General features: G+C 44.0%; 3 protein-coding genes across 14 annotated transcripts in view; 1 reads left to right on the top strand and 2 right to left on the bottom strand.

Annotated features, from left to right (window-relative positions):
* The window catches only part of FHIP1B (FHF complex subunit HOOK interacting protein 1B), a 32,403-nt gene extending 24,307 nt beyond the window's left edge, over nucleotides 1-8,096 (top strand). For all 12 annotated transcript variants that reach the window (XM_043481343.1, XM_043481351.1, XM_043481354.1 and 9 more), the window contains one exon: nucleotides 148-8,096. In XM_043481343.1, coding sequence (XP_043337278.1) covers nucleotides 148-512 — 365 coding nt within the window. In that variant the 3' untranslated portion in view covers nucleotides 513-8,096. The remainder of the gene's footprint in view (nucleotides 1-147) is intronic.
* C11H11orf42 (chromosome 11 C11orf42 homolog) lies at nucleotides 996-4,873 on the bottom strand. Its single transcript, XM_043481357.1, has 3 exons — nucleotides 4,744-4,873; nucleotides 1,392-2,190; nucleotides 996-1,126 (listed from the first exon to the last, which is right to left on the bottom strand). Exons 1-3 carry the CDS (start codon nucleotides 4,813-4,815, stop codon nucleotides 996-998), a joined length of 1,002 nt encoding a protein of 333 aa, XP_043337292.1. The 5' UTR covers nucleotides 4,816-4,873.
* Nucleotides 8,097-9,873: 1,777 nt separating the features above from the next.
* Nucleotides 9,874-10,929, bottom strand: LOC122450593 (olfactory receptor 52W1). The gene has a single exon (XM_043482972.1). The coding sequence runs from the start codon at nucleotides 10,915-10,917 to the stop codon at nucleotides 9,955-9,957; it is 963 nt and encodes a 320-aa protein (XP_043338907.1). The 5' UTR covers nucleotides 10,918-10,929; the 3' UTR covers nucleotides 9,874-9,954.
* Between the last annotated feature and the right edge of the window lie 8,992 nt (nucleotides 10,930-19,921).

A 19,921-nucleotide genomic window follows, 5' to 3' on the forward strand; every position in this document is an offset into this window, starting at 1 on the left:
CAGGCAGCACTTAGGTGTTAAGAGGCCTAGTTGAGAAGTTCATGAACCTGGGAGGTAGGGGTGGGGTCGGGTGGGGACCTCTCCTCTCCCAGGCCAAGGGATTCTGCCTGACCTCAGCACCTTCCCGACACTCCTGTTTGTTCCCAGTGAAGAGCCGGAGGCCGTCCTTGGGGGAGCTACTCCTGCGGCATGCACACAGTCCAACCAGGGCTCGGCAGGCGGCACAGATGGTTCTCCAGCCTGGGAGAGACGGTGGCGCAGGACTTGGCCTAGGTGGGGGCTCCCCTGGGGCTTCGACACCAGTCCTACCCCCCCGGGGTGGGGCCCCTGAGCGCCAAGGTGAGGCTCTGCGAGTCAAGAATGCTGTCTACTGTGCAGTCATTTTCCCTGAGTTTCTCAAGGAGTTGGCTGCCATCTCCCAGGCGCACGCTGTCACCTCACCTTTCTTGTTGGATACTTCCGAGGAGGGGTCTGGCCCTCCTGTCTCAGGCTTCGGGCCCCTCAATCCTTAACTTTCTTCCATGGACAATCAGGGCCTTGGGTGGCCTGGGCTGGGGCCAGGGTGTAGGCTCCTTTTTATGTTTGGAGGCAGTGGCAAGAGGACTTTTTAATTTATTTCTGATGAATGTTTTCTGGAGAACTTGTTGCAATATGTATAAAAGGGAAATCTCTATTCTGTGCTCATTTTTCTTTCCCACCCTTTATCTGTGGGGCTGGGGCTCCAAGAAAGTTGTAAATAGATGGGGAAGTGGTCAGGGTGTTTTCTCTCTGGTGAGGACATGATACCAAGGTTTCAAGGTACCTCTTATGCCTTTAGAGGGTGAGGGGACAGGAAGCCTAGAGAAAAAAGCTGGGACTTTTCATCCTCCAGACCCCCACAGGAAGAAGCAGCATGGGCCCAAAATGTTTGGGGGAGCAGCAGTTGATGTTTATTGGGGACCAGTACCCCATGTCAGATCTTGGGGGCCTCGCCCCCTGCATCTTTCGCCTCAGCTTCATTCGTCGCTGTCGAACTCCGAGGATAGACCCTGCAGCAGGGGCAGGGACATGGAGTGCCGGTCGGGGTCCCCGGGGCCCCCACCCTGGGCTCCTGGTGGGGGGCTGCGGGGGCTGAAGAGCCAGTTCTCTGCCAGGGTTGGGGATAGTCACAGCTTGACTCGTGCCCTGGTCTTTCTGCCTCCCTGGTCCCTCCCTCTGGTCTTCTGTCCTGTACCCACCCCCTCACCAGGACCATGCTTCCATCTCACCCTCCCCTGGCTCCCTTACTCCATCCCTTTGACCAGGGTCCAGTGTGGAGTTACGTGTGGCCCACACATTCCTGGGCTATACTCCCCATGCACTTTCCCTCCACCGTATCCCAGCCCTCTCATCTTCATTTCCTCTAGCAGTACCTGACAGCATCTGGGGGCCCCTTCGGAAGGGGTTTCGACCCTTGTAGGAGAATCTGGTTGGTCTGCCCTCTGGCCCTTCTTGGGGAGGTGGCGTAGGTGGGGCTGGGACAGGTGGGGGCACATCAGCAGCTTCGGGGATGTCATCAGAGGCTGATGCAGGGGCCGATGGTGGCATGATGCTGAGGTTGGGTCTGGCCCAGCTGGCCCCTTGGGGCAGTGGGTCTTTGATCAGGGGCTTCTGTGGTCCCAGCACTCCCTTGGGTTGCAGTGAAAACTTGAGGCAGGAGAAGGCAATAGGCAGTGATCGTTGTAACCGGAGCAGCTGGGGCTCACGGGCTGTTGGCAACAGCCCCAGCTGTAGCCAGGAGCAGGAGAAGACCTGGTAGATGATGTAGATGCTGTGGGTGCTTCGGAGCCAGGGAAGAGACTGCTGTAGGCTCACCTGCCCTGGTGGCAGCAGCAGGAAGGCCATCTTCTTGCGTAGACCCCCCATGTGTAAGCGGATCCGGCAGGGCTGCCCATCCAGCAGTCGCATTTCTTCATAGGTTATCTCTGCTCGGCTGTTTGGTGAGTATTCTCGAGTGCAGTGGGCGAAGGCACCCTCAGAGCCTGCCTGTTCCAAGAGGTTTGGTAGCAGCCCCACTGGTTGTAGTGCCCGCCGGCCCTGCCGACCTGGCAGAGCCAGGCGGCTGTGGGCTGGGCGGGACTGTTTCACTAGAACACCCAGTAGATCATAGCAGGCTGCATCAGACAGAAAAGGTACTGCCACTACATTGGGCCCAAAGCGCTCCTCGATAACCTGCGGGCAGTCAGTATATAGGTCAGGGACTGAGATGGGGCCAGGTTAGGAGTTAGTTAACCTGGTAGCCTGCTCTAGATGGACCCTCCCACTGTCACTGTTCTTTATACTCCACAAAGTGCTCACAGCGTGGTGCTTCTTGCTTGTCTCCGAGTTCTTCCTATAGCAAAACCTGAATGTCTGCTGTGTGCTACTCTGCTAGATACAAGAGACTTTGTCCTTGTCCTAAAACAGCTCAGAGAGCAAACTGCAGAGCAGATGATTTAACAGCCTTTGTCTTTGATTGAAGAGGATCAAAGATAGTTTCTAGGTGGTAATACTTTAGCTTTGAGGGAATTAGTAAGCTAAGAGAATGGTCAGTCCAGGCAGAGGGAACAGCCAGTGAAAAAAGCTTGAACTTAGAAACTAAGAGGGGCATAGTCAGGAACAGATACTTTCATGTTAAGTCTGGGGTATGGAGAGGGACAGGATACAGGAGCTCAGTTATTCAAGGCCTTACGTGTGTGCTAACGGGAATTTTACCCCGAGGACAGTGGGAAGCCACTTGAAGGGCTCTGCTTAGGAGGGGCACGATTCAGGTAGGCATTTTAGAAAGTTAGTTTTGTCTAAGAAGGCACAAAATAGAGAAAAGTCAGTTAGCGTTGTAAAATTCCAGGTAAGACATGGTAAGGCCCTGAAGTAAAACCGTGGGGGAAGATACTTAGGTTATAGAATTAGTAGGACTTGGTCACTTAAGGGGTGAGGGAAAAGGCATCCTCAACGATTATTCTTAGGTGATTGGTTAGATGGGTGCTGTTACTAACCAAGAGTGGATACACAAATAGGTCTGGAAGTTCATGCTTATTATACTATGTTTATAACCTCTTAGTATACATCTTCTGCCTGAGCTGAAGGAGATAGTTCTTGTGTGGATTTGAGGCCTCATGTTTGTAATACTAGTTCCAATAGGCTTTTACGGATCACAGTTCCTCTTGGTTTGGTCCTTCTTGTCTTGGCCTTTTTGTGCTTGGTTTTTGCCATGGAAATTTATTAGGCCCTTATTCTTACTCTGAGGGCCCCAATGTTATCCTAAAGTAGGAATAATAACGTGCTCAGCTCTGTGCTAGGGTGAGTGTGTTCTTGGCAGAGTCACCATTTGAGACCATTGCCTGCTTCCACTGTGCTTCTGGGTGGAAGTTCTGAGGACTTAGAGGCCTGCAAATTTAGCCTCTCCCAGGGGCAGCCCATGAAAATGATGGTGGAAGATTATCTTCCTGTAGGTGCCTTGGTGGTTTGAATTCTGAATAGGGAGCCCTTGAGCCACATCCTGTTTAGTGAGGTGTTCTACAAGTGCCCACTAACTCAGCAGTTCTGGAGAGAGGAAATCAGGTCACTCAAACCTTGAATTTGTCACATATCATCAGTGATTTATCCTGTATGTCTCTACCCTGACTTTCCTGACAATTGTTCATTTAAATAGGACAGGGAGTTTTTCTGATTCTCAGAGGTGGTGTAGCTTTCTGATAGTTAAAGAGCTCATTTACTTCACCCCAATTGATCAGGACCATCCTTTCCCCTTGCTGAGACTAGTTGCTCTCATTCTTGAGAGGACCTTGACTCTTCTCTTTCTGCCTGGGAAGCTGACCTCTGTGGTGAGCAAGTACTCCATTTCAAATGGGAGTTACGTGCCATTAAGGCTGCTTTGAGTTTACTGGGCACTTCAAGATGATTGTTTTAAACTTGGTGGGTTGCCTTCTGCAAAGGCTTCAAATTCACTTTAATTCAGATAACATGACCAGAATTGATCCCTAAATTCTCTAATCTCAGAAATTGTGGCCATCTAAATTTGGTGTTTTTTTTTTTTTGGACACCGGCAACTCAGATAGAGCTGAAATCTGCCTGCTTCTGAAAATCTGTATATTTTGGTTCAAAACCCAAGTTTCTCATCCTGTGGAAGTTAAACTGGAGGGAATATCTGTGAAGAGGTCAAAGGTAAAGTTCAGGTTCTTTAGAAAATGTAAAAGGCCTTTCACCATTAGCCCCTGTACCTCTTCTTCCTCATTTTCATCACTACTTCTTTGAACTCTGTTCCAGAGGACTATTTGCAGTTCACTAATACACATTTTTCTTTTCCCTTTCTTGATGTTTGCACATATTCTACCTTTAGTTAGTACACTGTTCACTCACTCCCGTCCCCCTCCCCCCCATTTAGGTGTTTCTTACACACTCTTTATGTGCCAGGTATTCCTCTTCCCTCCATGTGAATAACTTCTCCTTGTAGAGCTAGAATGTTACTTACTCCAGGAAGCCTTTATGACCTTCTAAGTCTGTCCCCAACACAGCACTTCTTCTTACTCTCTTAGCTCCCCATTCATTGTCTTTCAAGGAAGCTTTCTGACTGTTTTTGCAATTGTAATCAAATGGGACACTTAGTGCAGTGCCTCACACAGAAGACAGCACTGAGTGAATCCTAGTTGTTATTGTCTTCACCCTTCCAACCTCTTCCTACTTACAAGCTGCTGAGACCTATGTAGGTCACACTGTGTTGTTTCCTCTTTTGCCCTCTTTTCCTACCTTATCTTTGATGAGAGTCCAGGTGGCATCAGCTTCATCCAGTGTCAGCAGGTGGGGGGTACCAACCAACATGACGGGGTGTGGGAGGGGTTAGGCAGGGCAGTGGCTGCTGCGGGACCCCAGGCTGCCCAGGGAGGCGAGGCCCCAGGTGCTGGACTCTGACCTACTGCAGCATGAGGTCATAGAGGTCCTGCTGGGTGTTGGGGCCTGGGGTGTGGAGAGGGCAGTCACTTTCATAACCTCACTGTACCCGCAACCTGAGTGCATACTTTTTAGTCAACCCGTTCATTCTCCTGCTTCAGTGGGGGAGGAAGATTGAGGTTTCCATTAGGATGTGTTTATGTGTGTGTATAGTTCTTGGTCTGAATTCTTTAAGGAAACAGGATCAAGCCTTTCCTCCTTAAAGCAATTTGCAATGCTGTTGTCAGTTGCAAATAACTTCTTTGTGAGGTTGGATTGGGGTCTTGAAAGACATGGAGAAGCACAGATCAGGACTTAAACTGAGAACAAAGCAGTGGTTCTGAACCTTGGCTGTACTTTGGAACGAACTGAAAGCTTTAGAAATTACTAGTACCTGGATCCTATGCCCAAGGATTTTGATTTAACTGGTCAGGAATATGCCTGGGCATCAGGAATTCTAAAAGCTCCCAGGCAATTCTAATATGCAGCCTAGGTTGAAACCCATTATTAATGAGTGGGTTACAATTGCAGTAAAAACCAGGTGTGTGTAGGAGGTTGCCAAGCTGAGGAGTGACAGTGTGGAGGATAAGAATCAAATTGGGGTATTGTTGCCTTAGTAACTGGAGAGAATTTTCTGGAAGCCAGAATTTCCCAGGTAAATTTAAGAAAAATTTTCTTCATCCTCTATTCCCTTTCCTGGGCTGCTTTGTATCTGGTGGATACTCTTTATGGCCCTAATCTCTGGTTTTCACTTGTTTCTCTGCCCCAAAATCTCAACCTGTTGTTTTGCTGAAGAAGAGTGGTTTTTTCCCCTGGAGAAGAACCACTCTAGAGAGTCTTGCTAGTAGCTACTTTCCCACTCCACTCCTGTGTGCCTGTGAAGACCCCTAGCATGTGGGGTGCATCCTACCCTATCCCTCCCCAGCATGTCGGGTTACCCCACAAAGTTGGCCATTGTCTGAGCTGGCTGAGGTGATACGAGTATGGGGCACTGGGAAGGGTCCTACCAAGGTGGGAGAGAGTGTTGTCAGGAAAAGTTTCCTAGGAGAGGGTTGCTCTTCCTAGACAGGGCTAGGATATCAGGTCTTTGAGCAAAGGTTTGACAGTGAGCATGCGTCATGGTCCAGGAGAAGAATTAATATTCAAATGTTTGTTAAAATTGTGTTAGAGACTATTCCAAACACTTCAAATGAATTATCTTAGTGAATCCTTTTAGTAATCCTTGAAGTAGATAGTGTCATTTCTATTTTATGGGTGAATTAACAGGCTCAGAGAGGTTAGATAAATTTAATGCAAGGCATACAGTGAGTTATTGGAGGATCTGGGATTCAAATCCATTCCTGCCTGACTCCAGCTTTAACCATTAACCAGTAGTTCTTTTTGGTGAAGGGAGAGATCAACATGTTCCTTCTGCTCACCTGAGTGTGTTGGGAGAGCTGTGTGCAGGTAGAAGTACAATGCAGTGTGGTGAAAAGGAAATGGGTAGGATGAGAGAAGAGATGCAGTAGACCAAACCAGAAATCCCAAGTTTCTTGTTATGTGAAACCAAGTCTCTCTTCCTTCTGGTGCCCCTTTGGCACATTTTTAATTATGGTTGATGAGGAGAGGTCACCTTGTAAAGTATAGTTGGCACCTCTTTTTTCTTAGAAAGGAATTCTGAGTGAGGTAGATAGAGGTAGAGAGCAGACAAAGACAAGATGCGTAGGGGAAGGCTGGCCATCACTGCAAGGAGACAGATGCAGAGGGACAGAGACAGTGAGAGCTGCTGGGAGACAGAGGCAGGGAGTGACACACATCTGTCTCCTGAGGGGGGATCCAGATTGAGAAGCAGGTGGATGAAGCAGGTGCAGGTATGATGTGCTGTTGGTGAAATCAGATGAGGCTCTCTTTGCAGATTTTTGTTCATAGCGGGGGCTCAGAGGGGAAATTGGGTACAGTTCAACTCCTTGGCCAGAATCCTACACCTCTGTCTTCTCTCTCTTGCTGTCTGATTACCATGATTCCCCAGACTCCCTAATCCCTTATTGCCCTACCCTAAGTAAATCTGTCTTTCCTTTTGGCACATAGAATCTGAGACTGAAAATTGCTGAAGGGCAAGAGATGACAGCTGAGTTCTGGGTGGAATTGATGAGCCCGAGGACTGGGCTGTTTGGGCCTTATCCTGTTCATGGGTTTTTCCACCATTGTAGCACCTTCTGTGGTCTCCCTTGGGAAAGGGGCACAGCTCATCAGCGTATTTAAGGGGTGACCAGAGTGGAGAGCATGAGGGGAACAAACAGGTGGGGGTTGTTATCCAGAGAACAATGCTGCTTTCTACAGGAACTTCTAGGGTAGTGTAGAATGGTGTTGATAGCAAAGACTTTAGAGTGACAAAGAGTCCTAACAGGTCTCTTCACTTCTCTTGGGCTACGGGGATAATCCTACAGGTCCCTAATCCCTTATTTGAAATCTCCTGGGATGGGTATATTTTGGAATTCAGGATGATTCAGATTTTAGAAAGGGAATATAGTGCCTTTATGATACGTAAAGGAGTACCCCAGTGAGATTCAGGGCAGTGCCCTACTGTAATCAAATCTATCAATGTTTCTGTAGTTAAATATATGAATATTCATACTGAGATAAATAAATATTATAAATATGATCGTGACGGGTCAGGCCAGATTTTGGGTCAAAGTTATGAACAAGCTATTGTTTCTTCAGAGATTTTTTTATTTTGGAATTATAGATAAGGGATTATGGGCTTATAATCATTCTCAGGTTGTTGTGGAGGAGTAAGCGTGCCAGAAAAGCCTTCTAAATACACCACATGGTAGGTATGTATGCAATCTCAATCCAAAACAAAATAAAAATGTCCAAGGGGGTGGACTTTTTGACTTACAGTGGACAATGTATGGCTTTGGACTCAGCTGCCTTGGGAGTTGTGCACAACCACAGAATGAAGGTGCCTTAGAAGAGAGGCTTCCTGTGGTGGGCGGGGAATAGGATTCATTGCTTTTGAACATTGGCTGCATATGATTTCCCTTTTCATGTACCAGATTGGGAAGGTGTATGTGTGTGTGTGTGTGTGCGCGCGCGTGTGCGTGTGTGTGTGTGTGTGTGTGTGTGACACAGGACTGTCACATTTCTTTATATTTCTTTATAATAATGTTGTAATAAATATCTTACTGCATACATGTTTGTTCACATCTCTAATTATTTTGTCAATATAGATTTTTTGAGGAGGTTTCACTAAGAGAAAGATGTGTACATCTTAAAAGACCGATGACCCATTAGGGTTAGAATTTTATCAAAGTTATCTGCAAAATCATTGCGTGGATGGTTTTTACCTCAGAACTTCATGAAAAAGGTTAGCCTTGAGAATGACGGAGTCTACACTTGGACTGAGAAAAACTGAATTTGCTCCTTGTCCACTTGGCTTCAGTGTGACAACACTCTGAAAATCACACAGCTTCTGGGCTCTCTCTGTAGTTACTTGTTGATGAGGACCTGGAGATGGCATCACTTGCTTTTTTTCAGATCCACAGCCTCCCGTGTGGCATCCCGTGGTGCTCGGTCCAGCTACCTGTGCTGAGTGCTCTGACTGCACCCACTTCAGGTCTTTGTGATTAACTCCAGTACCCACTGTTATGATCATTTTCCCAGAGAGCTTAGGTCTGGCTGTGCAGCCCGCAGCTTTCTCTGACCGCGTAACAGTGTCTCGCTACCTTATATGTGAGAATATACTCATTCTAGACTTAACGCTGGGCTTCCCTGGTGGCTCAGCAGTAAAGAATCCTCCTGCAATGCAGGAGATGGGTAGGGAAGATCCCCTGGAGGAGGAAATGGTAACCCACTCCAGTATTCTTGCCTGGGAAAGCCCATGGACAGAAGAGCCTGATGGGCTGGAGTGCCTGGGGGTCACAGAGTTAGACAACTGAATACATGACTGGCCGCGCACCCAGACTTAATGCTGGCTTGAAAGATCTTTCTGTGCAAGGTCCTTGCAGTGTGGAGTTTTTTTTTTTTAATTAGCAGAAAGTGAATCCCATGTTAGGCAACACCATGACACTTCCTGTTTAATATTTCTGTTCTTGGTAGCCACAGCAATGTGAAATATTCCTGTTTCATCATATTGCACCAACATCATGTGCTCATGATGCTGGCCAGGACAAATAGGGGTGCTGATGAGAATTTTATTTGAGAATTCTATATTCTTGTTTGAGGATGCACAAAAGGGCATGTTGGTAAGAGAAGATAATGATCTCTGGCAAACAGGTGAATTGGTTACAATGATTTTCTGGGCTATCAAAATTTCTTTCAGTTGAACCCCTGACCCCTGAAGCTATAGGCCCAGGGAGAGAAGTTCTAGTCATCAATATCTGAGACTTTGGCAGGGCAGTGAGGGTAGGGGGAATAGTGGTTTACATATAGAGACCAAGAAGGTTCTCTGAATTGAGAATGTCTTCAGGATCACAGTCTTGGAAAAATTTGGGAATCCAGGGCATCTTATCCCAATTATCAGAAACTGGGGAATAAGCCTGCTTAACTCCTTCCCAAAGGGTAGACTGAAAACAGAATCAGACTCCAGGCATAGAGGGAGGGCTATAATTCCAGATAGGTGCCCAAGCACTTGAATCTGGAGGCTAAGTCACTTTCCAGACCCCTGGGTCCAGGGTCTATAGAGAAGCTTTGGTGTGGGAACGTGGGCAGATTTAGGTTAAAATGATGGAGCAGAGTCAGGGGAGAAGGAGGAGGGTGGTTTTAAGTTAAATCATGTGTATTGTCCCATGATAATTCCCTGGCACCTTTTCTTACCTCCTTTGCATGGCAACATGTTTGCCTGTCTCCTGTCTCTTCCCAAGCAGGATGCATGGCTAGACCAGTCTACAGATCTCTGGTACACAGAGACTTCACAGCAAATATCTGTTGAGTGGTTGTCACAGTCATATGCAGATCATGGGACAAAGATGACATCATCCACACCTCCAGACCCCAGACTCCTCTGAATGTACCCCCTCTCCCACCCTCAGGCTCCCTTGTTTTCACTGCTCATTAGAACTGGCTTTTCTTGAATGTGAAGATTTCCAGGAGCCGGTCCCTGATCTGCTTGGTGCGGGCCCCATAGATGAGAGGGTTAAGGGCAGGTGGCAGCAGCAGATAGGTGTTAGAGAGAAGGACGTGCACAGGCTTGGGGACGGTGTGACGACCAAAGCGGTGTGTGAGGTAGGAGAAGAGACCAGGCACATAGAAGGCTAGAATGACACAGATGTGGGAACTGCAGGTACCAAAGGCCTTGGTGCGGGCTTCCCAGGTGGGCAGCCGCAGCACCGCGTGGGCGATGAGCCCATAGGAGCCCGTGATGCCTAGAATATCTATACCCGACACAGCCAACGACAGCACCAGCCCGTACAGGTTGTTGGCTCGTGTGTTACCCACCACCAGCTCCACCACTGCCATGTGTGCACAGTAGGCATGGTCTATGGTCTGGGCCTGGAAGTGCTCAAACCGTGCGACCAGCAGAGGGAAAGGCACAACAATAGCCACAGCTTTTAGCGCCAGTGCCAGAGCTGCATACCCCACACGGGCTTTGGTGACCAGGATGGGGTAGTGCAACGGACGCCCGACTGCCACAGCGCGGTCACAGGCCATGGCCAACAGTACACCGGATTCCACCGCTGTCAGTGCGTGAACAAAGAACATCTGCGCCAGGCAGGCAGCGTAGGGCACAGGCCGGGGCCCGAGCCACAGCACAGCCAGCAGCCCTGGAGCTATTGATGTGGCTAAGCTCAGATCTGTGGCTGCCAGGGTGGCCAGGAGCAGAAACATGGGCTGCTGCAGTGTGGAGGCTGTCTGCACCACTGCCAGGAGTGCTCCATTCCCCAGCAGGGAGAGCAGGTACGCGGGCCCAAAGACCAGTGTCAGCCAGGCCTGCGCGCCCCCGAGCCCTGGGATGCCGGTCATTATGAAGAAGGCTGGGCGTGAGAAGGTAGCGTTGGGCTGTGGAGCTTCTGTCATCCTGTGGGGTCAGAGCTTCCGGGCTCATGGAAGCATGACTCATGATGGGAGAAGGACAAAGGGAGAGATTTTGGGGGTGTCAGTGGCACAGATCCATGCATGTATGTGTAGGAATCATGCAGGGCTGGGAGGCAGTGGCATAATCTTTGACTGGGATTATATGGATATAACCTTGGATAATCAGGGTCACAACCCTAGCTCGGGTGAAGAATCCCTTTGCCTGAAAGTCCGTGAGTGTTGGGGGAGTAAAGGGGAACAGTGGAAGCGAAGTGGGGGTGTCACTGCTGCCGTGCTAGAATAGCTGGAGCCCTCCACTTGGGGCTCAGCTGAGAGTGGAGCTGAGGTGAATTTTTTCTTCCTCAGAGTCCAAGTAGAGTCAGTCTTAGTCTCTGTAGATGAAGAGAAAGCCAGTGCTGGGTGGGGATCAGGCCTCAGGCTGGTCCTGTTCCTGACTGTATCTTAGGCAGAACTCCTGGGCCCGACTTCCTCAGCAGGGGTGGGCACAATGATCTTACGTGTTGCCCAGCTTTAACATTCTGGGCACCAGCCCTCCAAGAGGAAAGGAAGAGAGTGGAGAGAAAGGGAGAAACAGGAGGAGGAGGCAGAAGGGACCTGGAGCAAAGTAGGAAGGCTGATAGGATAGGAGAAAACCTGGTGGGTTTTTGGGGTGTGGGGTTCTTCTGTTATTCTTCACTCCATGCTGAAGTAGTGAACTTGAACACGGGCTGGAGAATTGACGTTGGGCGTGGGAAGCAACGGAGAAAGAGAGATGGCAGCAGAGAAAGGAACTTCTCTCTCTGTCTCCTTTCCTCCTTCACATTCCAGAAGGGGGGTCACATTCCAGAGTTGAGTCTCATTCCTGGGGTGCCAGAGGCAGAGCAGGTGACAGAAGGGGAGGAAACGGCACTCAACACAGACTAGCAGCCAGAGGAGGAAGAAGTATCTCTGGTGTTGAGGAGGCAGGATGAGTAGAGCCAGTTTCTCCCAGAACCTAGCCCACAGCAGAAACTTAATAAATGTTGGATGGATAAATGAAGGAGGAAAAAAGCCCCAGAAGACTTGACTGAGGAAAGGTCCTAAGCACCAAGTGTTTGCAGCTTCTCTTCACCTTGACTGATGCCTGTGGGGCCCTTTATGTGGCTGTTCTAGCTGCTTCCCTCAGGGCCCTTACCCCTCCCACCTGGGCCATATTAACTCTTCCTTGTTCTGCCTCTGGTAGCTTGGGTAACTCAGGAAAGAGAGTAAAGAGGCAGAGATGGGGACAATGATGAAAGAGACTGACTTTTTGCATTGAAAGGTCTGGGTCAGAGGAAACTTCCTCTGGGAGGTCTTTGCTGACTCACTGATGTCTGGAGAGAAAAGACCTTGCTTTTCTTTATTCTTTAATAGTATCAGTTCCCCTCTATTGTAATTACTTGTCTCTCTTTCCTCCACTAGACTGAAAGAGTTACAGGCAGTATTTCTTATTAGCCTCAATATAGCCACCACTTATCATAATAGCTGGTAGTTAATTGTCAATAAATAAATATTTATTGCTCTTAATTATGGGACAAAACGGCTGGTCCAAATGGCCACCCAGACAGCATTTGCTGACTAACATTGGCGCCTGCAATTTCAGAAGCCTTTAGTATCCATGGAAATGAAAAAATTCACCATCTACTACAAGTCCACTGAGTAAAATTCTCTCTGCTATGATGAGACATATTCTAAAAATCACCACAGTATGTAAGATAAAATAACAAAATCACAGGGATTATGGAAAAAATAGGAGTAGGGACATAACATTAAAATCTTCATCAGTGAAACATTTGAGAAAGACTGTGAAAAGTACAAATGGTAGTACTGTTTTGCGTATGTTAAACAGTTAGGATATAACAGAACTTGTGGGATAAGCCAAAGAAGTTCTAAGGGGGAATATCAGCAATAAATGCCTACATTACAAAGCAAGAAAGATTCCATTTAAACAACCTCACTCTCCCCCTTCAGAAACTGGAAAAAGAACAAACTGAGCCCAAAGTTACCAGAAGAAAGAAAATAATAAAGATTAAAACAGAAAGAAATGAACAGGAAAATAGAAAATATTAACCAAACAAAGTTCTTTGAAAAGATAAATTAATAAATCCTTAGCTAGACTCACCAAGGGAAACAAAAAAGAGATCAAATCAATAAAATTATAAATAAAAAAGGAGACATTAGAATGGATACAACAGAAATTCTAAGAATTATAAGAGGCTACTGTGAATGAACTAGACCAACAAACTGTACAACCTAGAAGAAATGGAAAAATTCTTAGAAGCATAACTTATAATTCAAGACTGGATCAGGAAAAAATAGAAAATCTGAATAGATCAATTACTAGTAAGGAGATTGAATCAGTAATCAAAATTCTATCAATAAAGAAAAGTCCAGGACCAGATGGTTTCACTAGTAAATTTTTGCCAAATATTTTAAATAAGAATTAACCCCAGGCCTTCCTAAACTCTTTCAAAAAAGTTGAAGAGGAGGGAAAACTTCCAAACTCATTTCATAAGACCAGCATTCTGAAAACAAAATCAGAAAAGGACACTACTAGAAAAGAAGAGTACAGGCCAGTATCCCTGATAAACATAAACGCAAAGCTTCTCAATAAAGTACAGCAAATCAAATTCAAACTATTCCAAAATCTTGCAGGATAAGAAAGGCTTCTTAACTCATTCTATGAGGCCAGCACCACCCTGATATCAAAACCAGACAAAGATATCACAGGCACAAAAAGGAGAATTACAGGTCAATTGAACATAAATGCAAAAATTCTCAATAAAATATTAGCAACAAATTCAACAATACATTAAAAAGTTCATAAACCAGGATCAAGTATAGGATTTTCCCTGGGATTCAAGGGTGGTTCAGCATAAACACAAATTAAGCAATGTGATACATCATGTTAATAAAATGAAAAACGAATCACATGATCATCTCAATAGATGCAGAAAAAGCATGACAAAATTCAACATCCTCTTATGATAAAAACTTCTAACAAATTAGGCATAGAAAGAATATATCTCATAAAAAGGCCATATATGACAAGCTCATATCAACTTTTCACTGTACTCAAGGGTGAAAGGTTGAAAACTTTTCCTCTAAAATCGAAACAAGGTAGTAGTGGCCACTCTCAGCACACATTTTCAACATAGCACTAGAAGTCCTGGCGAGAACAAGAAGGCAAGAAAAAGAAAAGGTTTCTGAAGTGGAAAGGAAGAAGCAAAATGGTCTCTATTTTTAGATGACATGATTTACATATAGAAAATCCTGAAAACAATCCAAAAGCTGTTAGAACTGATCAATGAATTCAATAAACTTGCAGGACAAAATTAACTTCCAAAAATCAATAGCATTTTATACACTAACGACAAATTTTATGAAAAAGAAATAAAAGAAATTGATCTCATTTACAATAGCATCAAAAACAATAAAAATAATTAGGAAAAATTTGACTAAGAAGATGAAATATCTCTATTCTAAAAGCTATTGATATAAGACATTGATGAAAGAAATTGAACAAGACACAGATAAATGGGAAATGTGTTCATGGATTGGAAGAATTAATTTTATTAAAATGTCATTACTACCGAAAGTCATCTATAGATTCAGTGCAATCTCTATCAAGACTCCTATAGCATTTTTCTTACAATAGTAGAAAAAACCTCCTAAAATTTATAAGGAACCACAAAGACCCTGGTAACCAAAGACATCCTGAGAAAGAATATCATAAAGCTATACTCTATAGTTATCAAAACAGTGGACACACTGGGGAAAGAGAGGGTGGGAAGAATTGAGAGAGTGGTATAGACATATTTACACTACCATGTGTAAAATAGCTAGCTAGTGGGAAGCTATCTTTTCTCCACTGAGTATTCTTCGCTTCCTTGTCAAATATTAGTTGACTGTATATACTTGGGTTTATTCCTAGGCTGTCAATTCTTTTCCATTGATCTATTTGTCTACTTTTCTGCCAATGTCATGCTGGTTTTTTCCTTCATTATTTAAATAGAAGTATAATTTCTTTACAATGTTGTGTTAGTTTCTGCTGTCCAAGAATGTGAATCAGCTGTATATATATATACATGCATAATACAGGTATGACCTAAATCAAATCCCTGATGGTTATACAGTGGAAGTGACAAATAGATTCATGTGATTAGATCTGATAGACAGAGTGCCTGAAGAACTATGGATGGAGGTTCATGGCATTGTACAGGAGACCACCCCCAAGAAAAAGAAATGCAAAAAGGCAAAGTGATTGTCTGAGGAGGCCTTACAAATAGCTGAGAAAAGAAGAGAAGCTAAAGGAAAAGGAGAAAAGGAAAGATATACCCATTTGAATGCAGATTTCCAAAGAACAGCAAGGAGAGATAAGAAAGCCTTCCTTGGTGATCAGTGCAAAGAAATAGAGGAAAACAGTGAATGGGAAAGACAAGAGATCTCTTCAAGAAAATTAGAGATACCAAGGGAAACATTTCATGCAAAGATGGGCACAATAAAGGACAGAAATGGCATGGACCTAACAGAAGCAGAAGATATTAAGAAGAGGTGGCAAGAAGACACAGAAGAACTATACAAAAAAGATCTTCACGACCCAGATAACCACGATGGTGTGATCACCCACCTAGAGCCAGACATCCTGGAATGTGAAGTCAAGTGGGCCTTAGGAAGCATCACTACGAACAAAGCTAGTGGAGGTGATGGAATATCAGTTGAGCTATTTCAAATCTGAAAAGATGATGCTGTGAAAACGTTTTACTCAATATGCCAGCAAATTTGGAATACTCAGCAGTGGCCACAGGACTGGAAAATATCAGTTTTCACTCTAATCCCAAAGAAAGGCAATGCCAAAGAACATTCAAGCTACCACACAATTGCACTCATCTCAAAAGTTAGCAAAGTAATGCTCAAAATTCTCCAAGCTAGGCTTCAACAGTATGTGAACCATGAACTTGTGGATGTTCAAGCTGGGTTTAGAAAAGGCAGAGGAAACAGAGATCAAATTGCCAACATCCGTTGGATCATTGAAAAAGCAGGAGACTTACAGAAAAACATCTCCTTCTGCTTTATTGACTGGGCCAAAGCCTTTGACTGTGTAGATCACAACAAACTGTGGAAAATTCTTAAAGAGATGGGAATACCAGACCACCTGACCTGCCTCCTGAGAAATCTGTATGCAGGTCAGGAAGCAACAGTTAGAACTGGACATGGAACAACAGACTGGTATGCATATATACCCCCACGCTCACTTCAGCATTATTTACAGTAGCCAACACAAAGAAATAACTTAAGTGCCTGTTGATGAATGAATGGATAAAGTTGTGAGATACATACACACTGGAACATTATTCAGCCATAAAAATGAGGCAATCCTACCATTTGTGGTAACATGGATGGGCTTTGAAGGCATTATGCTAAGTGAAATAACTCAGAGAAAGACAAAGACTATATGATCTCACTTATATGTGGAATCTAAAGAAAAAATAGCAACCAAAAGAAGAAAGAAAATATCCCCCAAACTCATATGAAAAAAGATCATACTTTTGGTTACCTGAGGTGAAATGGGAGGAAGGTGGTCAAAAGGTACAAATTTTTAGATATAAGTTAGTCTTGGGGATGTAATGTAAAACATGATGACCACAGCTAATACAGCTGTGTGATACATAGGAAAGTAGAGAGTAAATTCTGCGAGTTTGAATCACAAGGAGAATTTTTTTTCCTTTTTATTGTATCTTATGAGAAGATGTATTTTACTCAAACCTATTTGATAATCATTTCACAATGTATGTAAATCAAATCATCAGACTGTTTGCCTTAGCTGTGTGCTTTAGCATCATCTATGTCAATTATTTCTCCATAAAACTGGAAAAAATTTGCTAAGTTTTGTTTTACGGTTCATAGTAGTGGCTATCTTGGTAATTTTTCATGGATGCTTGATTAAAAAAAAGATTTGGTCTCTTGTTGGGTGGTCTTCTGCATGTGTCGGTCAGATCTCATTTGATTGTGTTGGTCAGTTCTCCTACATCCTTGTTCATAATCTGTCTAGTAGTTTTATTGGTTGTAGAGATAGAAGAACTTCAACCCTGAGGGGGCTGTTAGAGTCCTAAATTATAATTGTGGTTTGTCTATTTTTCTTTCCAGTTCTTTCCGCTTATGCTTAATGTGTTTTGAGGCTCTGTTGCTTGGTGTGTACATACTTAGGATCATTATGTTTTCCTGGCTAACTGATACTTTTATTATTACGTAATATGTCACTTTGTCACTAGCAATGTTTTTGCTTTGTGCATGCATGTATGCTTAGTTGCTCAGTTGTGTCCGACTCTTTGTGACCCCATGGACTGCAGCCTGCCAGGCTCCTCTGTCCATGGAACTTTTCAGGCAATAATACTGGAGTGTGTTGCTATTTCCTGCTCCAGGGCATCTTTCTGACCTAGGGATTGAACCATCGTCTCCTGCATCTCCTGCATTGGCAGGCAGAGTCTTTACCACTGAGCCACCTGGGAAACCTGTTGTAGTCTACTTTATCTGCTATTAATATAAGCCACTCCTTTTTTTTTTAAATGAATGTTTGCATAATATATATATTTTTTCCTTTTATTTTCAACCTATCTATGTCATTGAACATAAAGTGAATTTCTTGTAAACAGAATATAATTGGGTATTTTTTTTGTTGTTGTTGTTACTCCACTTTGCCAATCTCTTAAGCTTGTGTGTTTAGACCATTTACAGTTCAGGTAGTTATTAATGAGTTGGGACTTAAGTCTGATATTTTATTATTTGTTTTCTGTTTGTTTCTCTGTCTCAGTCCTCTGTTTCTGTTTTCTTGTCTTTCTGTGGATTGCTTGAACATTTTTAGGATATTTTCATGATTTACTTTTTGAGTACATGGCTTTGTATAGTTTTTTTTTGTGGTTGCTCTATTAAAAATTATTGTGGAAAATTATTCATAGTCCACTGGCAACAACATTTTGCCACTTTTAATGGTAAAACCTTCATTCCATTTAGGTCCCTTTACTCTTCCTATTTTAAAATATTATTGTCTTGAGTGTCAGATGGTGTAATCACTTTTGTTTTAATCATTGCATGTGATATAAAAAACTCATGGGAAGAAGCATTTACACACATTCCTGTTTTTTCGTTATTCTTTCTTCCTTCCTGATGCTCCAAAAAATCTTTCTTCTGACATATGTAGACACCCATGTAACCAACACTTCCCTCAATATATAGAATGTTTTTACCAGAGGAAGTGCCTTCCTCCTATCTTAGAGGCAATCACTATTCTGATTTTTATCACCATGGGCTGGTTTTTATCTATGTGGAACCTCATGAAAATGGAATCATGCAATATATAACCTTTTGTGTCTGGTCTCTTCCATGCAATATAATGACCCTGAGTTTAACCTGTGTTGTATGTTTTAGCAGTTTTCAAAAAAAATTTACATTGGAGCATAGTTGATTAACAATTTTGTGCTAGTTTCAGGTACACATCAAGTGATTCAGTTATTCCAATACATGTATCTGTTCTTTTGCAAAACCTTTTCTTATTTAGGTTATTCCTGAATATTGGGCAGCATTTCCTGTGCTAAACGGTAGGTCCTGGTTGGTTATCTGTTTTAAATATAGCAGTGTGTACATGTCAATTCCAAACTTCCAATCCCTCCCCGGATTCTTCCCCCATGGTAACCATCAATTTGTTCTCTAAGTCTGTGAGCCTCTTTCTGTGTTTTAAATAAGTTCATTTGTGTCAGTTTTTAGATTCCAAATATAAATGATATCATATAACGTTTGTCTTTCTTTGTCCGACTTACTTCACTTAATGTGACTCTGTTCAGGTCCATCCATGTTGTTGCAACTGGCATATTTCATTCTTTTTAATGGCTGAGTCATCCACTGTGGGCTCCCCTGCTGGTTCAATGGTAAAGAATCCACCTGCCAATGAAGGAAATGCAGGCTCCATCACTGGGTCAGGAAGATTCCTTGGATAAGTTTTGAAATGGCAACCCACTCCAGTATTCTTGCCTGGGAAATCCCATGGACAGAGGAGCCCAGTGGGCTATAGTCCATGGGGTTGCAAAAGAGTCAGACATAACTTAGCAACTAAACAACAACAATAGCAACATTCTATGGTATATGTGTACCGCATCTTTATCCATTCATCTGTGACTGGATATTTAAATTGCTTCCATATCTTGGCTATTGTAAACAGTGCTGCAATAAACACTGTGGTGCATGTATCCTTTCAAACCAAGTTTTTCTCTGGATATGTGCCCAGGATTGGGATTGCTGGATCGTATGGTAGCTCTGGGCTTCCCAGGCAGCACTAGTGGTAAACAGCCTCCCTGTCAATGCAGGAGACATAAGGACGCGAGTTTGATCCCTTGGTCAGGAAGCTCCCCTGGAGGAGGCCATGGCAACCCACTCCAGTATTCTTGCCTGGAGAATCCCATGGACAGAAGAGCCTGGTGGGCTACAGCCCACAGGGTCATACAGAGTTGGACATGACTGAAGTGACTTAGCACACACACGGTAGCTCTATATTTAGTTCCTAAAGGAATACTCATACTGTTCTGCATAAAGGCTGTTACAATTTACATTCCCACAACAGTGTAGAAGGGTTTCCTTTTCTCCACACCCTCTCTAGCATTTACTGTTTGTAGATCTAAGAGGAAATGCTTTCAGCTTTTCAGCATTGAATATGATGTTGACTGCTGCTTTGTCACATATGGCCTTTATTATGTTGAGGTACATTCCCTCTATGCCCATTTTCTAAAAAGATTTCTTTTATCATAAATAAGTGTTGAATATTGTCAAAAGTTTTTCTGCATCTATTGAGATGATCACATGGTTTTTATTGTTCAATTTGTTGATGTGGTAAAGCACACTGACTGATTTGTGGATATTGAAAAATTCTTGCATCTCTGGGTTAGATTCCACTTGACAGTGGTACATGATCCTTTTAATTTTGTTGGATTTGGATTGCTAC

The sequence above is a fragment of the Cervus canadensis genome, chromosome 11, assembly GCF_019320065.1.
Source record: "Cervus canadensis isolate Bull #8, Minnesota chromosome 11, ASM1932006v1, whole genome shotgun sequence".
NCBI classification, from domain to species: Eukaryota; Metazoa; Chordata; class Mammalia; order Artiodactyla; family Cervidae; genus Cervus; species Cervus canadensis.

Excerpts from the sequence above, each read along its gene's own strand:
- C11H11orf42 (XM_043481357.1), bottom strand. The coding sequence starts at position 4,815 with ATGTTGGTTGGTACCCCCCACCTGCTGACACTGGATGAAGCTGATGCC. Across the intron at positions 2,191-4,743 it reads GGACTCTCATCAAAGATAAG|GTTATCGAGGAGCGCTTTGG; the intron begins GTAGGAAAAGAG and ends GACTGCCCGCAG. Across the intron at positions 1,127-1,391 it reads GGGCCCCCAGATGCTGTCAG|AGAACTGGCTCTTCAGCCCC; the intron begins GTACTGCTAGAG and ends CAACCCTGGCAG.
- LOC122450593 (XM_043482972.1), bottom strand. The coding sequence starts at position 10,917 with ATGACAGAAGCTCCACAGCCCAACGCTACCTTCTCACGCCCAGCCTTC.